Source organism: Mastigoproctus giganteus, chromosome 9 (assembly GCF_048544385.1).
Source record: "Mastigoproctus giganteus isolate SK-2022 chromosome 9, ASM4854438v1, whole genome shotgun sequence".
Taxonomy (NCBI): domain Eukaryota; kingdom Metazoa; phylum Arthropoda; class Arachnida; order Uropygi; family Thelyphonidae; genus Mastigoproctus; species Mastigoproctus giganteus.
Genome location: NC_143583.1, coordinates 145,454,959 through 145,467,012, shown reverse-complemented (window position 1 = coordinate 145,467,012; position 12,054 = coordinate 145,454,959). Strand labels below are relative to the sequence as shown.

The 12,054-nt window shown below is 36.7% G+C and overlaps 1 protein-coding gene across 2 annotated transcripts in view; it reads left to right on the top strand.

Moving 5' to 3' along the window:
* LOC150080795 (mesoderm induction early response protein 1) overlaps positions 1–12,054 on the top strand; it is a 174,913-nt gene that overhangs the window by 23,903 nt on the left and 138,956 nt on the right. For both annotated transcript variants that reach the window (XM_090381063.1, XM_090381062.1), the window contains exon 4: positions 615–745. In XM_090381063.1, the coding sequence (XP_090237189.1) occupies positions 647–745 (99 nt within the window). In that variant the 5' untranslated portion in view covers positions 615–646. The remainder of the gene's footprint in view (positions 1–614; positions 746–12,054) is intronic.

Here is a 12,054-nt window from a genome sequence, read left to right as displayed (position 1 = left end):
TGAGGCCATTCTGAGATGCAAAAGTTTTCATCTTCATTGGGTTTCTTATTATTGATACAGATTGCTATTGCAAGTTACTGGTAAAGCTGGCAGTATTGTTTGCATAGTATTGCTAACTTTACCATATATGAGCAGCTAAAATCTCATCAAAAATATGCTAGCTGCAATAATACTGAATACCCTGAGGAATGAGAAGTGTGAGATGCAATCTTTCCTCCTCCATGTCTGGACCCAACACTTTCTGATTATTATTTGTTTGCACAATTAAAATTAAAATATGTACCTTCTTAGATTGTAAAAAAATTCAAAATGGCAAAAGTTATTGAAACCATGTAATGACAACAGCTATAGAGGTGTTTAGATAAAGAGGGATAAGGGATAAGGATAAGAAAGATAAGGAGTTATCTCAAGAAGTTACAACATTTATAATAATGTTATTAAATGCCAGTCAAATATAAAATACATAATGCGGAAATTATAATGTTGTTTCACATATAGAAAATAATTATGCAGAAAAACTGAAGAATAAAGATAATGAAATATCTTATGCTTTATTTTATTTTTACCAAAGGAATTGTTGTCTTTATTTTCCTAAGTAAAACTTCTTTATGTAGACAGTGATCAAGATTTTGACCCTACTGCAGAAATGTTGGTGAATGATTTTGATGACGAGCATACTCTTGAAGAGGAAGAAGCATTAGAAAGTGCAGAAAGTGTATCAAATGAGCTTGATGACCTTCAAAGGGTAAAATTTTTACTTACTTCAGTTGTAAATTAAAGAAATTTAAATTAAATGTAAAGTGAATTATATTTTTAATTATTGATGAACTAAAAACATTATTTATAATGCTTATAATTCTTTTTGTTAATAAACTTGGATTTCATCTTCTGTTTTAGTTATTATATGATCATGAATTTTAATTCTGGTTATAATGGCTGAAAGTGGTGAATGTGTAAAGTAAATGTTCTGCAGTATAAATATTTAATGAATAGAAATGTAAAGTTAGGAAATTATGGAAATCATTGCTTTTTTTTTACCTCTTTTTTTTTATAGTTTCTGCCTCTTGTCATTTCTTTTGTTTATAATATTTGTAACTCAATTTAATGAAGTTAATTAGAAACTAGTATTATTATTTAGGTAGCATTTAAAAATAACATTTAAAATACAATGCTGGTAAATACTAATACTAGGTCATCTTGTTATTTGGGAAGCAAAGAATTTAAGTTGATAATGAAAAAGAAGTAGTAGCAACAGCACAGTCTGCCATGAAGTACTTTCATGCAGACAAACTGCCAAACAGCAAATTGTGGGTTATCTATAACCTACCAAGGCCATTGTTCTCTAAGTATAGACATAAAAGAAATATTTCTACAAGAGAGAGAGAGAGAGAGAGAGAGAGAGAGAGAGATAGAGAGAGAGAGAGAGAGGGAGAGAGAGAGAGAGAGAGAGAGAGAGAGTGTGTGAGTTTTTGTTTATACAATAGAACTTTAATTGTCCATCACCCTATTTGCCGTTAGTCTCTGTTAGCCTTCACTTAGCCCCACTGTGCTGTAATTCATTGTGATATTGGCACCACGTGCCACTCAGTCTCTGTATACGACTCATTGTATATGGTTGTACTTTAACCTCTTCTTTCGCATTTTAATAATTTTTATTTAGTAAACCTATTGAAATGACAGAGAAATGCAAACGAGTAGTGTTGCGATTATTACAAAAAATTGAAATAATCAATCATCTAAGAAAAGCTGAAAGTACTACAAGTATAGCATCAGTTTATGGAATAGGAAGAACAACAGTAAATGATATAAAGCATGATGCAGACAAATTTGAAAACCATGTGTCGAAAATGGAAACCACTGATGGTAATGTTAAAAGTCATAAAACAATGAAGCTTGCTAAAAATGAACAATTGGATACTGCAATGTTTCAATGGTTTATTCAAAAACATAGTCAAGGAATTCCATTGTCAGGACCTGTAAAAATTGAAAAAGCCATTGAAATCGGTAAAAAACTAGACAGAGCACCTTCATTCATTCAAGGCTAGTATTGGATCCAGGGTGAGAAGCTAAGTGCAGATAGTGCAGCAATTTCTGTTTATTGTGAAAAACTGCAGAAGGAAATAGCTGATTGAAGGTTGGTTAAAGATCAAATATACAACTTCGATGTGACTGGCCTTAATTGGAAAGCACTACCTCAAAAGACACTGACCTCAATGATTGAACATATGGCACCACGATAAAAGATCGCGTCACTATAATGGTATGTGCTAATGCCACCAGTAGTCATAAATTGCCTTTGGATTGTTATAGGAAAACCAAAAAGGCCTAGATCATTCAAAAATATTAATTTAAATGCTTTGCCAGTTAAATATTTCTCACAAAACAGTGCGTGGATGAGCCAAGATATATTTCATGATTAGTTTCATTAAATATTTGTACCATGTGTAAGATCGCATTTGGCATCAAAAGGTTTACTACAATATGCAGTGCTACTGATGGACAATTCACCTATTCATTCCCTACATGTATATGATTTAAAAAGTGATGATGGCAAAATGTCATGCCACTTCTTGCCAACAAACACGATATCTCTCATTCAACCATTGGACCAAGGCGTGATTGAGAGTATGAAACATCATTATTGCAAAATGTTCATTCAAAAACTTGTTTCGGCAGAAAATAAATTAGATTTGATAAAGTTTTAGAAAAGCTACACTATAAAAGATGCACTTTCCAATGTCGTTGATGCCTGGAATGGTGTTCCAGTTCAAACAATACAAAGAAGCTGGAATAAGTTGTGGCCAGATATATATTCAACTGATACAGAAACCATTCGAAAAGAAATTGAAATTTTGCAGTTATGTTCGAATGTTCGTGGTTTTAAAAATATTTTGATGGAAGAAGTAAATGATTGGCTGAATATGGACAAAATCAACTTTGGATGTAAAATTTTAAACGATGATGAAATTGTGCAAAGAGTGATGACAGTTTCAGATGATTCTGAAACTGAAGAAGAAGAAAAAGCTGCTGCTGATGGAACAACAAACATAATTAGCCACTGTTAAGCTGAAACTACGTTGTCAAAGTGCATTGAGTGGTTCAAGGTACAAAAAGAGGCAAATGCCACGCAAGTGTTACTTTTGTATAAAGTTCGTAACATTGCCTCCCAAAAGGCTCAAGAGGTAATGAAACAAAGGAAATTGACTGATTTTTTTTTAGAAAAGAAATTTAATTATGTAATATTGTTTTCTCGTAAATTTTTTGTGACGTTACTAGACCACCTGGATACATTTGCGCCTCTGTATCCAGGTGGGCAGGAGCAGCAGTGCATAGCACACACTTCTTGATTAGGCTGGGGTTCGAGCCTGTGACCGCCAAATACGGAGGATGCGTAAAGGTCAGGGAATGACCACCGCATATCCCCGCAGCAATATGGCCTTAGTTGCTAATGCTCCTAAAAACCAAACAATAACTAGACCAATGTAAATCAAAATATTAAAAATAGGTATGTATATAGATATCTGTACTATGATTTTTTGATGACCCAGTAAAAAATAAATAATAATTAAAGTTTAATTAAATTTCATTAGGTTATATATTATGTAATAAAATAAACAAGTTACATGACCTGGTCTATTGTATGTATAATATTTTTAATGTACATGTTCTATTATCTGTCTATTCGATTATCCGTCATGGTCTCGGTCCCATACCCTAGTGGATAATTGAAGTTCTACCGTATTCCTGAATATGACAAGTGAAGTATTAGGAATTTCATTGTTACATCAGTTATGTGCAGTATTTAGAACCTAATGAACCACTTTCCAAGACACAATGTGGCTTTTGAAGAAACAGTTCAACACTTGGCTATTTAATAAGACTGGAAACATCTCCCCAAGATGCTTTACCAAAATGTGAGCATCTGGTGTCAGTCTTCTTTGATATGGAAAAGGCTTATGATATAGCTTCGAGATTTGAAATCTCAAAGGATATTCGTAACTTTGGTTTTAGGGATCACCTTGCAGCTTTTATTAAAAATTTTCTGTCAAACCTCTCCTTCCAAGTTCATGTGCATTCTCTCTTGGCCTTTTTGCCTAGAGGAAGGATTTCCCCACGGATCTGTTCTAAGCTTTGTGCCTTTTTATTATCTAAGTTAATTTTATAACTGAACAGCTTCTTTCAACTTTGAACAGTGCCCTCTGTGTGTGTTAATGACTTCAGTATTTTTACAGTCATGCAGTATAAGAGTCATCAAACAAAAATAGCAGTAAAGCATTTACTGTCTCACCTCCTGGACAATGGTTAATAGTTTCAGATTCTCATCTCAGAAGATTGTGTACTTGCCATAAATGGAACCTTCACCGTGAACCAGAATAAAACTTAGACAAAATACAATTCCAGTAACATCTGACACAAAATTCCTGGGACTTCTATTTTATTTATTTTTTTTTTTTTTATGAAAACCCCAAACACGAGAGATATTAGAACCTATAGTACTTACTACTGTGCATGGGTTGGAGGTTGAAAAGACGAAAGAAGATATTTGTTGACATTAGACTTGAACTTCTGTAGACGTAATTTTCATATGAAGGAAGGTTGTTCCAGAAAACGGCAGTTGAATGAATAAATGAGGAAGATGAAAAGTTGGTTCTGTGAGTTTGGAGTTGGACAGTAAATGGGCGTTGGCTGATGGCGGCACGCGTTCAGACTGTTTTGAAAGAGAGAGCCGGAATTATAGAAGCCAATTCAGAAGAACAATGCCCATGGAAGTATCTGTAGAAGAGGCATGCAGCAGAAACAGAACATCTATGAGACAGATAGTGGAGAGAGTTTGTTAGAGACTTAACTGGCCTCTTCTATATGGAATCTAGAAGCCTGAGAGAGGTTTTGGGGGCACCACCCCCAGATGTGGGAACAATATTCTATGGTAGGGCAGATTTGAGATTTGTACAGAGTGAACAGCTGTTTGGAAGAAAAGTAATGGCAAAAGCGAAAGAGAAAGCCAAGTTTTTTAGATGCATCGGAAGCAATATTTGTAATGTGTTTGTGCCACGAGGTTAGGGTAATTCCCAAAAGAGAGATATCGTCTTGCTTATAAATCGGAGTGTCACCAAAGGTAAGCATAGGAGCAGAAGATTTCTTTTTGCGAGATATAAGACAGGACCGAGTTTTAGAAGGATTGAAATCAACTAAGTTATCTTTGCCCCACTGGAGAATTACCTGAAGATTGGCATTTAAGGAATTGGTAGTGAATATTCGAGAAGTTGAAGATGATTGAGCAGGGCAAGGTTTCTCAAACTGGAAAGTGGAATACAATGTGCTATCATCAGCAAAACTATGGATAGGATTTCCAGTCAATGGAAGAAGGTCATTAATATACAAGAGGAAAAGATTGGGGAAAAGAACTGAACCTTGGGGGATACCAGCATTAATGGAGAAGTTAGAAGACAGAGAGCCATCTACCATCACCCTCAGTGAGTGGTTAGAGAGAAAACTAGATAACCAGTTACAAAAAACAGTTGACAAACCAAAAGATGGAAGCTTGTTTAGAAGACCTTTATGCCAAACATGATCGAAAGCCTTTGAGATGTCAAGAGCAACTGCATGTGTTTCACGGAACTTTTCCATTGAATTTGTCCATAAATAGGTAACATAAACCAGAATATCACCAGTGGATCGACACTGGCAGAATCCATTCTGGTGATCGTTGATCAGACGGAAGGTTTCTAGGTGGTTTAAGAGTTGGCAGTTAATTGATTTCTCCATTACTTTAGAAAGAGTAGAAGTAATTGCAATGGGATGATAATTGGATGGGAGAGATTTGTCACACTTTTTAGAAACTGGCTGGATATGAGCAAATTTCCAAGCAGAAGGAAAAACACCTTTGGAATAAGAAAGTGAAAAAAGATGGCGTTCAGGAGCGCAGGTTTTAAGAACAAGTAGAGAAATAGCATCAGGACCAGGAGCTTTCTTAGCACCAAGGTTCGTTAAAATCCTTCTGACATCCTTTTGACAGAAGACCACAGGAGGCATTGAATGGGACGTGCTGGGAATTGTGGGAGGTGTTTTACCAAGATCATTTATACATCAGTTGGAAGTAAAATGGGATGCTAGCAGGTCAGCTTTATCCTTGGCTGAAGTGACAATAAAACCATCTGGTTTTGACAGAGGTAGGAGCAGAGATGGGCAAAAGTTGCAGCCAGTAGCTTTGGCAAGAGACCAGAATGCTTGGCTACCATTAGGGCAAGAAGCAAGTTTTCTACTCTTAGCCTGTTCAAAATCTAGTTTGGACTGATTAATAATTGCTTTACAATTGTTGTGAGCTCTGGTGTAGGCAGAAAATGAAACTGAAGAATTGGAAACTATCCAATTACGATATGCAACGTTCTTCTCTTGAACAGCCTTAGCACATTTATTGGAAAACCAAGGTTTAGGTGAAGGACAAGATATAAGGTGGAGTGTGGAATGATGGATTCCTTTCCTACAAGGATAATTTCACTAACACGATCTGAGCAAACGTTGACATCAGAAGTTTTGAAACAGTAGTCCGACCAAGGAAAAGAAATCTCGAAAGTCATCCCATTTTGCATTCTTGTAATGCCAAACAATGCGAGGTTGGGAATGACCATGAGATAAAGGCTCCATTGGAGAAGAGACAATCACTAAGTTGTGATCTGAGGTGCCTAAAGGACCACTTACTTGTACCGTGTACTTAGAAGGGTTGTTTGTGAGAAAAAGATCAAGCGTGTTGGCTGTATGTTTAGGATTGTCCGGTATTCTGGTAGTTAAATAAACAATCTGTGCAAGGTCATTAGTAATTGCAAAAGTCTCAGCATCTCAACCAGCTGGGTCTGTGTGACTAGAAAATGGAAGTCAGCTGGAGTTGTAAACATTAAAATCACCAAGGAAAATTACCTGACTGTTAGGAAAGTTGGACTGGAGAAAGTCAAGTTGCCAAGAGAGGAAATCAAAGAGTTCCATGTGATTAGTGGAGTCGGGAGAACAGTAGAGACAACAGATAAATTTGACAGAATGAGGTAGAGAGATTTTAAGTCAAAGAAGATCGAAAAGAGGAGATTCCAAATTACCAAGTGTCTGACAGAGGATATCGGAACGGACATATGCACAAGTACCACCTTTGAAGTGAAAGGAATCATACAGTGTATAATTTGGGCAACTGAGATGAGCAGTGGTTGAATCAACCGATAACTGAGATTCTGTCAGAAAAAGTACATGGGGTTTGGCAGACTGTAAGTGGAAATGGACATCATTAAGATTAGAACTGTGCCCATGTATATTTGTGAAATGAACTAGGAAGTGTTTGAAAGGTTTAGATCTTTTCGCAGATAAACTTATTCTATTAGTTTGACAATTCATGGTGTATTCAATAGTAAGAAAAAGTGGGGAGGGTGGGGACATGCTGTATGAAATAATGAAATTTTTGGATATTATAAAAAGTTGAACTATTGAAGTAAGTTGAAGTAAGATCTATATTATAAGAAGTTGATATTCCTGTAACACATATGTCAACTGCAGACACAGTAGATGACAAAACCTGAACGTCCTCCGTGCCATCCCATCAAGCAACTTGGATAGAGATTGTTGCAATTTGCTTTGAATCTGTCATGCTTGTTCAGTCTAAATTATTTTATGAGTGTAAGGTTTGTAGTACAAAGTGGTACCTTGGTTTGTGAGCATAATTCGTTCCGGAAACTCGTATATCAAAGTGAATTTTCCCATAAGAAATCATGGAAACCCAGATGATTTTTTCCAAAACTCAAAAATATTCATATACTGTAAAAATGATTAATACAAAATACATACATACCTTTTCATATTTTTAATATTTAAATTTAATATACATAAAGCAATCAGATTTGTGGTAGGATGACTTTCACTGTCACTAATGGAATCACTGCTATCTGTTGACTCTTTCTTTTGGTGCGACTTTAACAAGGAACCTCTCCAATGACACTTGCCTCGTCTTGAGGATTTCACGGAAATATGACAATTGCATTGTCGTTAAACAGATTCATCGCTTGCGCTATTACAAAATGAGGAGGCACGCTTGATACACATAAACAAAGCTGCTCATGTGTAGCAATTGAATAAACAACACCGTAAAGGCAGAGATACACTATTAACATCTCCATTTTACTAAAGCACATTTCTAGGGGTTACTACCATAAAACAATAAAAACAATTTCCAGTTACGTTCCTGCTAGTGGAATCTGTTATAAACTGGTAGTAAACTCGATCTAATTGCATTTGCGATTATACTGATAGCTGAAATTGTGTTGGTTTTTACGTTATTATGGTGAAATGTGTTTCCCCTTCACTGATATAAAAAACATAAAAAAAAAAAAAAATACATTTTCAGAATCTTCTCTTCATTCCTATCGTGTTGCGTTCGACTGCCATTACTTATAAACACAAAGGTGAATCGTGCATAAGCAAATTCGGTTCATGTTATATAAGCTATCATTCGCGTATTTATAAAACGTGTATGATCGAATTTGGGTAGTGCAAACACGTGTTATACGAGGACTAACTGTACTCATATTGCAAGACCTCGCTCGTTTATCAAGTTAAAATTTATTAAAAATTTTTGTTTGTCTTGCAAAACACTGGTAGACCAAGTTATTTGCAATCCAAAGTACCACTGTACTTCTACTAGAAACAGTATATTGCTATGGCTAGACCTATACCCCATCAAGCCATCCACTTTGCTACTGGTGCATTTAGAATGCTTCCTTGTACAGACCTTATATGTTGAAGCTACTGAGCCACCTCTTTCGCCTCGATGAAAGCAATTATTGCTACAGTATACTTTTAAACTAAAATCCCTGCCAGACCACCCCACTTAGACATCAGTTTTTGAGCTGTGATGGGAAAATCTCTATAAAATCAGGCTGCCAACAGTCCTTTGGTATCCAAGTTCAAGAGCTGCTGAGAGAGGACCCTGGGTGCAAAGCAATTTGTTATTGAGCTTCCACTGCTGTTTCCTAAAAAGCGAATTCTAGTTCTTTTACATTCTTCTCCTTAAGAAATCCTTTTATTTAATAGCATCTGTTGTTTCAAAAGTACTAGTAGAGAGCAAGAAAGGAAAGTCGCCTTTATATTTCATAATTTTATTACTAACCTCTACTAATCTTCACTTGGCTACACTAGGCTAACCTTCTCTTGCCTACTTATGGCAGGGCCAGAAATCTTAGCAGGAAAGTTAATTTACCAAGGGCTGAAAGGAGCTAACATGGATCACGAAGAAAATTATCTATCACTTGAGCCTCTGGGCTCAACTTCTTCAATGACAGACCAAATTGACTTTGATACATCCCATCCTAAGAGACAAAGAACAGGTGTATCCAAAAGAAAAACAATCACCACTATTCCTAATAATATATTCTAAAATAAGCTAATCGATATTTGCACTTTCTCTATTTCTTATTCAGTAATATTAGCATTAGCATTAGTTGAGGTATACGATGCAAGAAAGCTTATGCAGCATCAGTCAAAAAAAAAAAAAAAAAAGCCTCCCATTTCACCCATCCATTCAGTCCAAATGCCTGTCTAGCTCAGCCTTAAATTCATCTAAGCTATCAACTTCCACAACAAGAGATGGAGGTCTGTTCCAGCAATCAACTATCTAAAGGCAAATTTCTGCACATCTATTCTACAACTGTCTTTCCTCAATTTGAATTTATGCCCCTCAGGTTCATAATCTGAGCAAGAGGAAGAATCCCATCAGCATTTAGCTTGCTCAATCCATTCAAGGCCTTATACACCTCAATCAGATCACCTAGCAGGTGCCTAGTCTCCAGGTGCTGCAATTTGTTGCAGAACTTAAGCCTTTCTTTTTAAGAGCAGCCCTTTGTTGCCCTTCTTTGTATTCGTTCTAGAAACTGTACATCCTTCCTAAAATGAGGCCTCCAGACCTGTACACAGTACTTAAGGTGGTGGCTTGACCAGTGCCTTTTACAAAGTTATAATCACCTCCTTGTCCCTGCTAGCAAATATATCATCAACAAGACTCCATAACCGGCTCTGGCAGCCTCTCTGCATTGCTCAGCAAACTTCATATCTGACTGCACAATTACCTCCAGGTCTTTTTCATTCTCCACTACCCTGAGTGTAGTACCATGTTGGTACGTTTCTCTTGGGTTACTGTTACCCATTGCAGTAGATTGCATTTGTCAATGTTAGACTTCAGTTGCCACTTCAGCCTCACTTCTCAGCCCATTTTCTCAACTTATCTAGATCCTGTTGCAATAGCATACTGTCTTTACTGTCATTAACAACCCTGCCAACCTTTGTATCATCTGCAAACGTGGACATTAAGCCTGATATACCTTCATCGATATCATTGATGAATACACAAAACAACAATTGGTCCAGTACCAAACCCTGGGAAACTTCCCTAATAGCATTAGTCCATTAGTCATGAACAAGATGCCTCAGATAAACTTGTAATCAAACACTGCCCATCTAGTCTCTGCAGGAAACATAGAGAGGAAGTTGTTCTTGCTTGTCTTCACATATAAGTAACATGTTTTATATTTTACTGCTTTTAGTCATCTGACTGAGCCTTATATATTCAGTGAGGTTTTATCCAACAATGATTATGCAGCAGCCATTTTTAGTTATTTAAAAGCATTAAGCTTTTTCATTCTTATTTAAAATGTACCTTTTTTTATATATATTTATTTTTATACATTTTGACATAGTGATCTAATTTGTCAGGTCAGTGAAATCTTAAAAGTTATCTTATGTGACTTGGTTTTGGTGCATTATAGCCTTAGTTGCTATTGCACTAGTAGTAGTAGTGGCATGTAATGCAAGAAAGCAAGTGTCATGCAGCATCAGCCAAAAAAAAAAAAAAAACACACCATTCCCTCCAAATGCCTGTCCAGTTCCTCCTTAAATTTATTTAACCTATCAACTTCCACAACGGCAGATGGAAGTTTGTTCCAGCAATTAACCACCCGCTGGCTAAAGGCAAATTTCCGCACATCTATTCTACATTCTGTCTTTTCTTAATTTGAATTTATGCCCCCTTAGGTTCGTAATCTGAACAAGCGGAAGGATCCCATCAGAATTCAGCGTGCTCAACCCATTCAAGGCCTTATACACCTCAATCAGATCACCGTGCAGGTGCCTAGTCTCAAGGCACTGCAATTTGCAGAACTTAAGCCTCTCTTGGTAAGAGGATCCCTTCATTCCCCTCACCAATCTTGTTGCCCTTCTCTGTACACGCTCAAGCAAATCTACATCCTTCCTAAAATGAGGCCTCCAGACCTGTACGCAGTACTCAAGATGTGGCCTGACCATTGCCTTATACAGAGGGGACAATCACCTCCTTTTCCCTGCTAGCAAAATTCCTATATATCATTGACAAAACCCCATGACCTGCCCTGGCAGCCTGTCTGCATTGCTCAGAAAACTTCATATCTGACAGCACAATTACTCCCAGGTCTTTTTCATTTTCTACCACCTTAAGTGTAGTACCACACAGTTGGTACGTTTCTCTGGGGTTACTTCTACCCATATGCAGTACTTTGCATTTGTCAAGGTTAAACTTCAGTTGCCACTTCTTAGCCCATCTGCCCAAATTATCTAGATCCTGTTGCAGTAGCAAACTGCCATTACTGTCATTAACAACCCTGCCAACCTTTGTATCATCTGCAAACTTCGACACTAAGCCTGATATACCTTCATCAATATCATTGATAAATATACAAAACAACAGAAGACCCAACACTGAACCCTGTGGGACTCCACTAATAACATTAGTCCATGAAGAGCAGCACCCATTGATTACCACCCTCTGTCTTCTCCCACTGAACCATCCTTTTATCCATTGTAGCAACTTACCCTTAATACCATTCTGCTCCAATTTGTACAATGGTCTTCCATGCGCAACAGTGTCAAAAGCTTTCCTGAAATCCAAATATATGATATCAGAATTATTTTTTGCGTCCAGTTCCTTTGTAATCACATCATAATAATCACATAACTAGTAAAACCCACACCAAACAACCAACCAAAATCAACCAC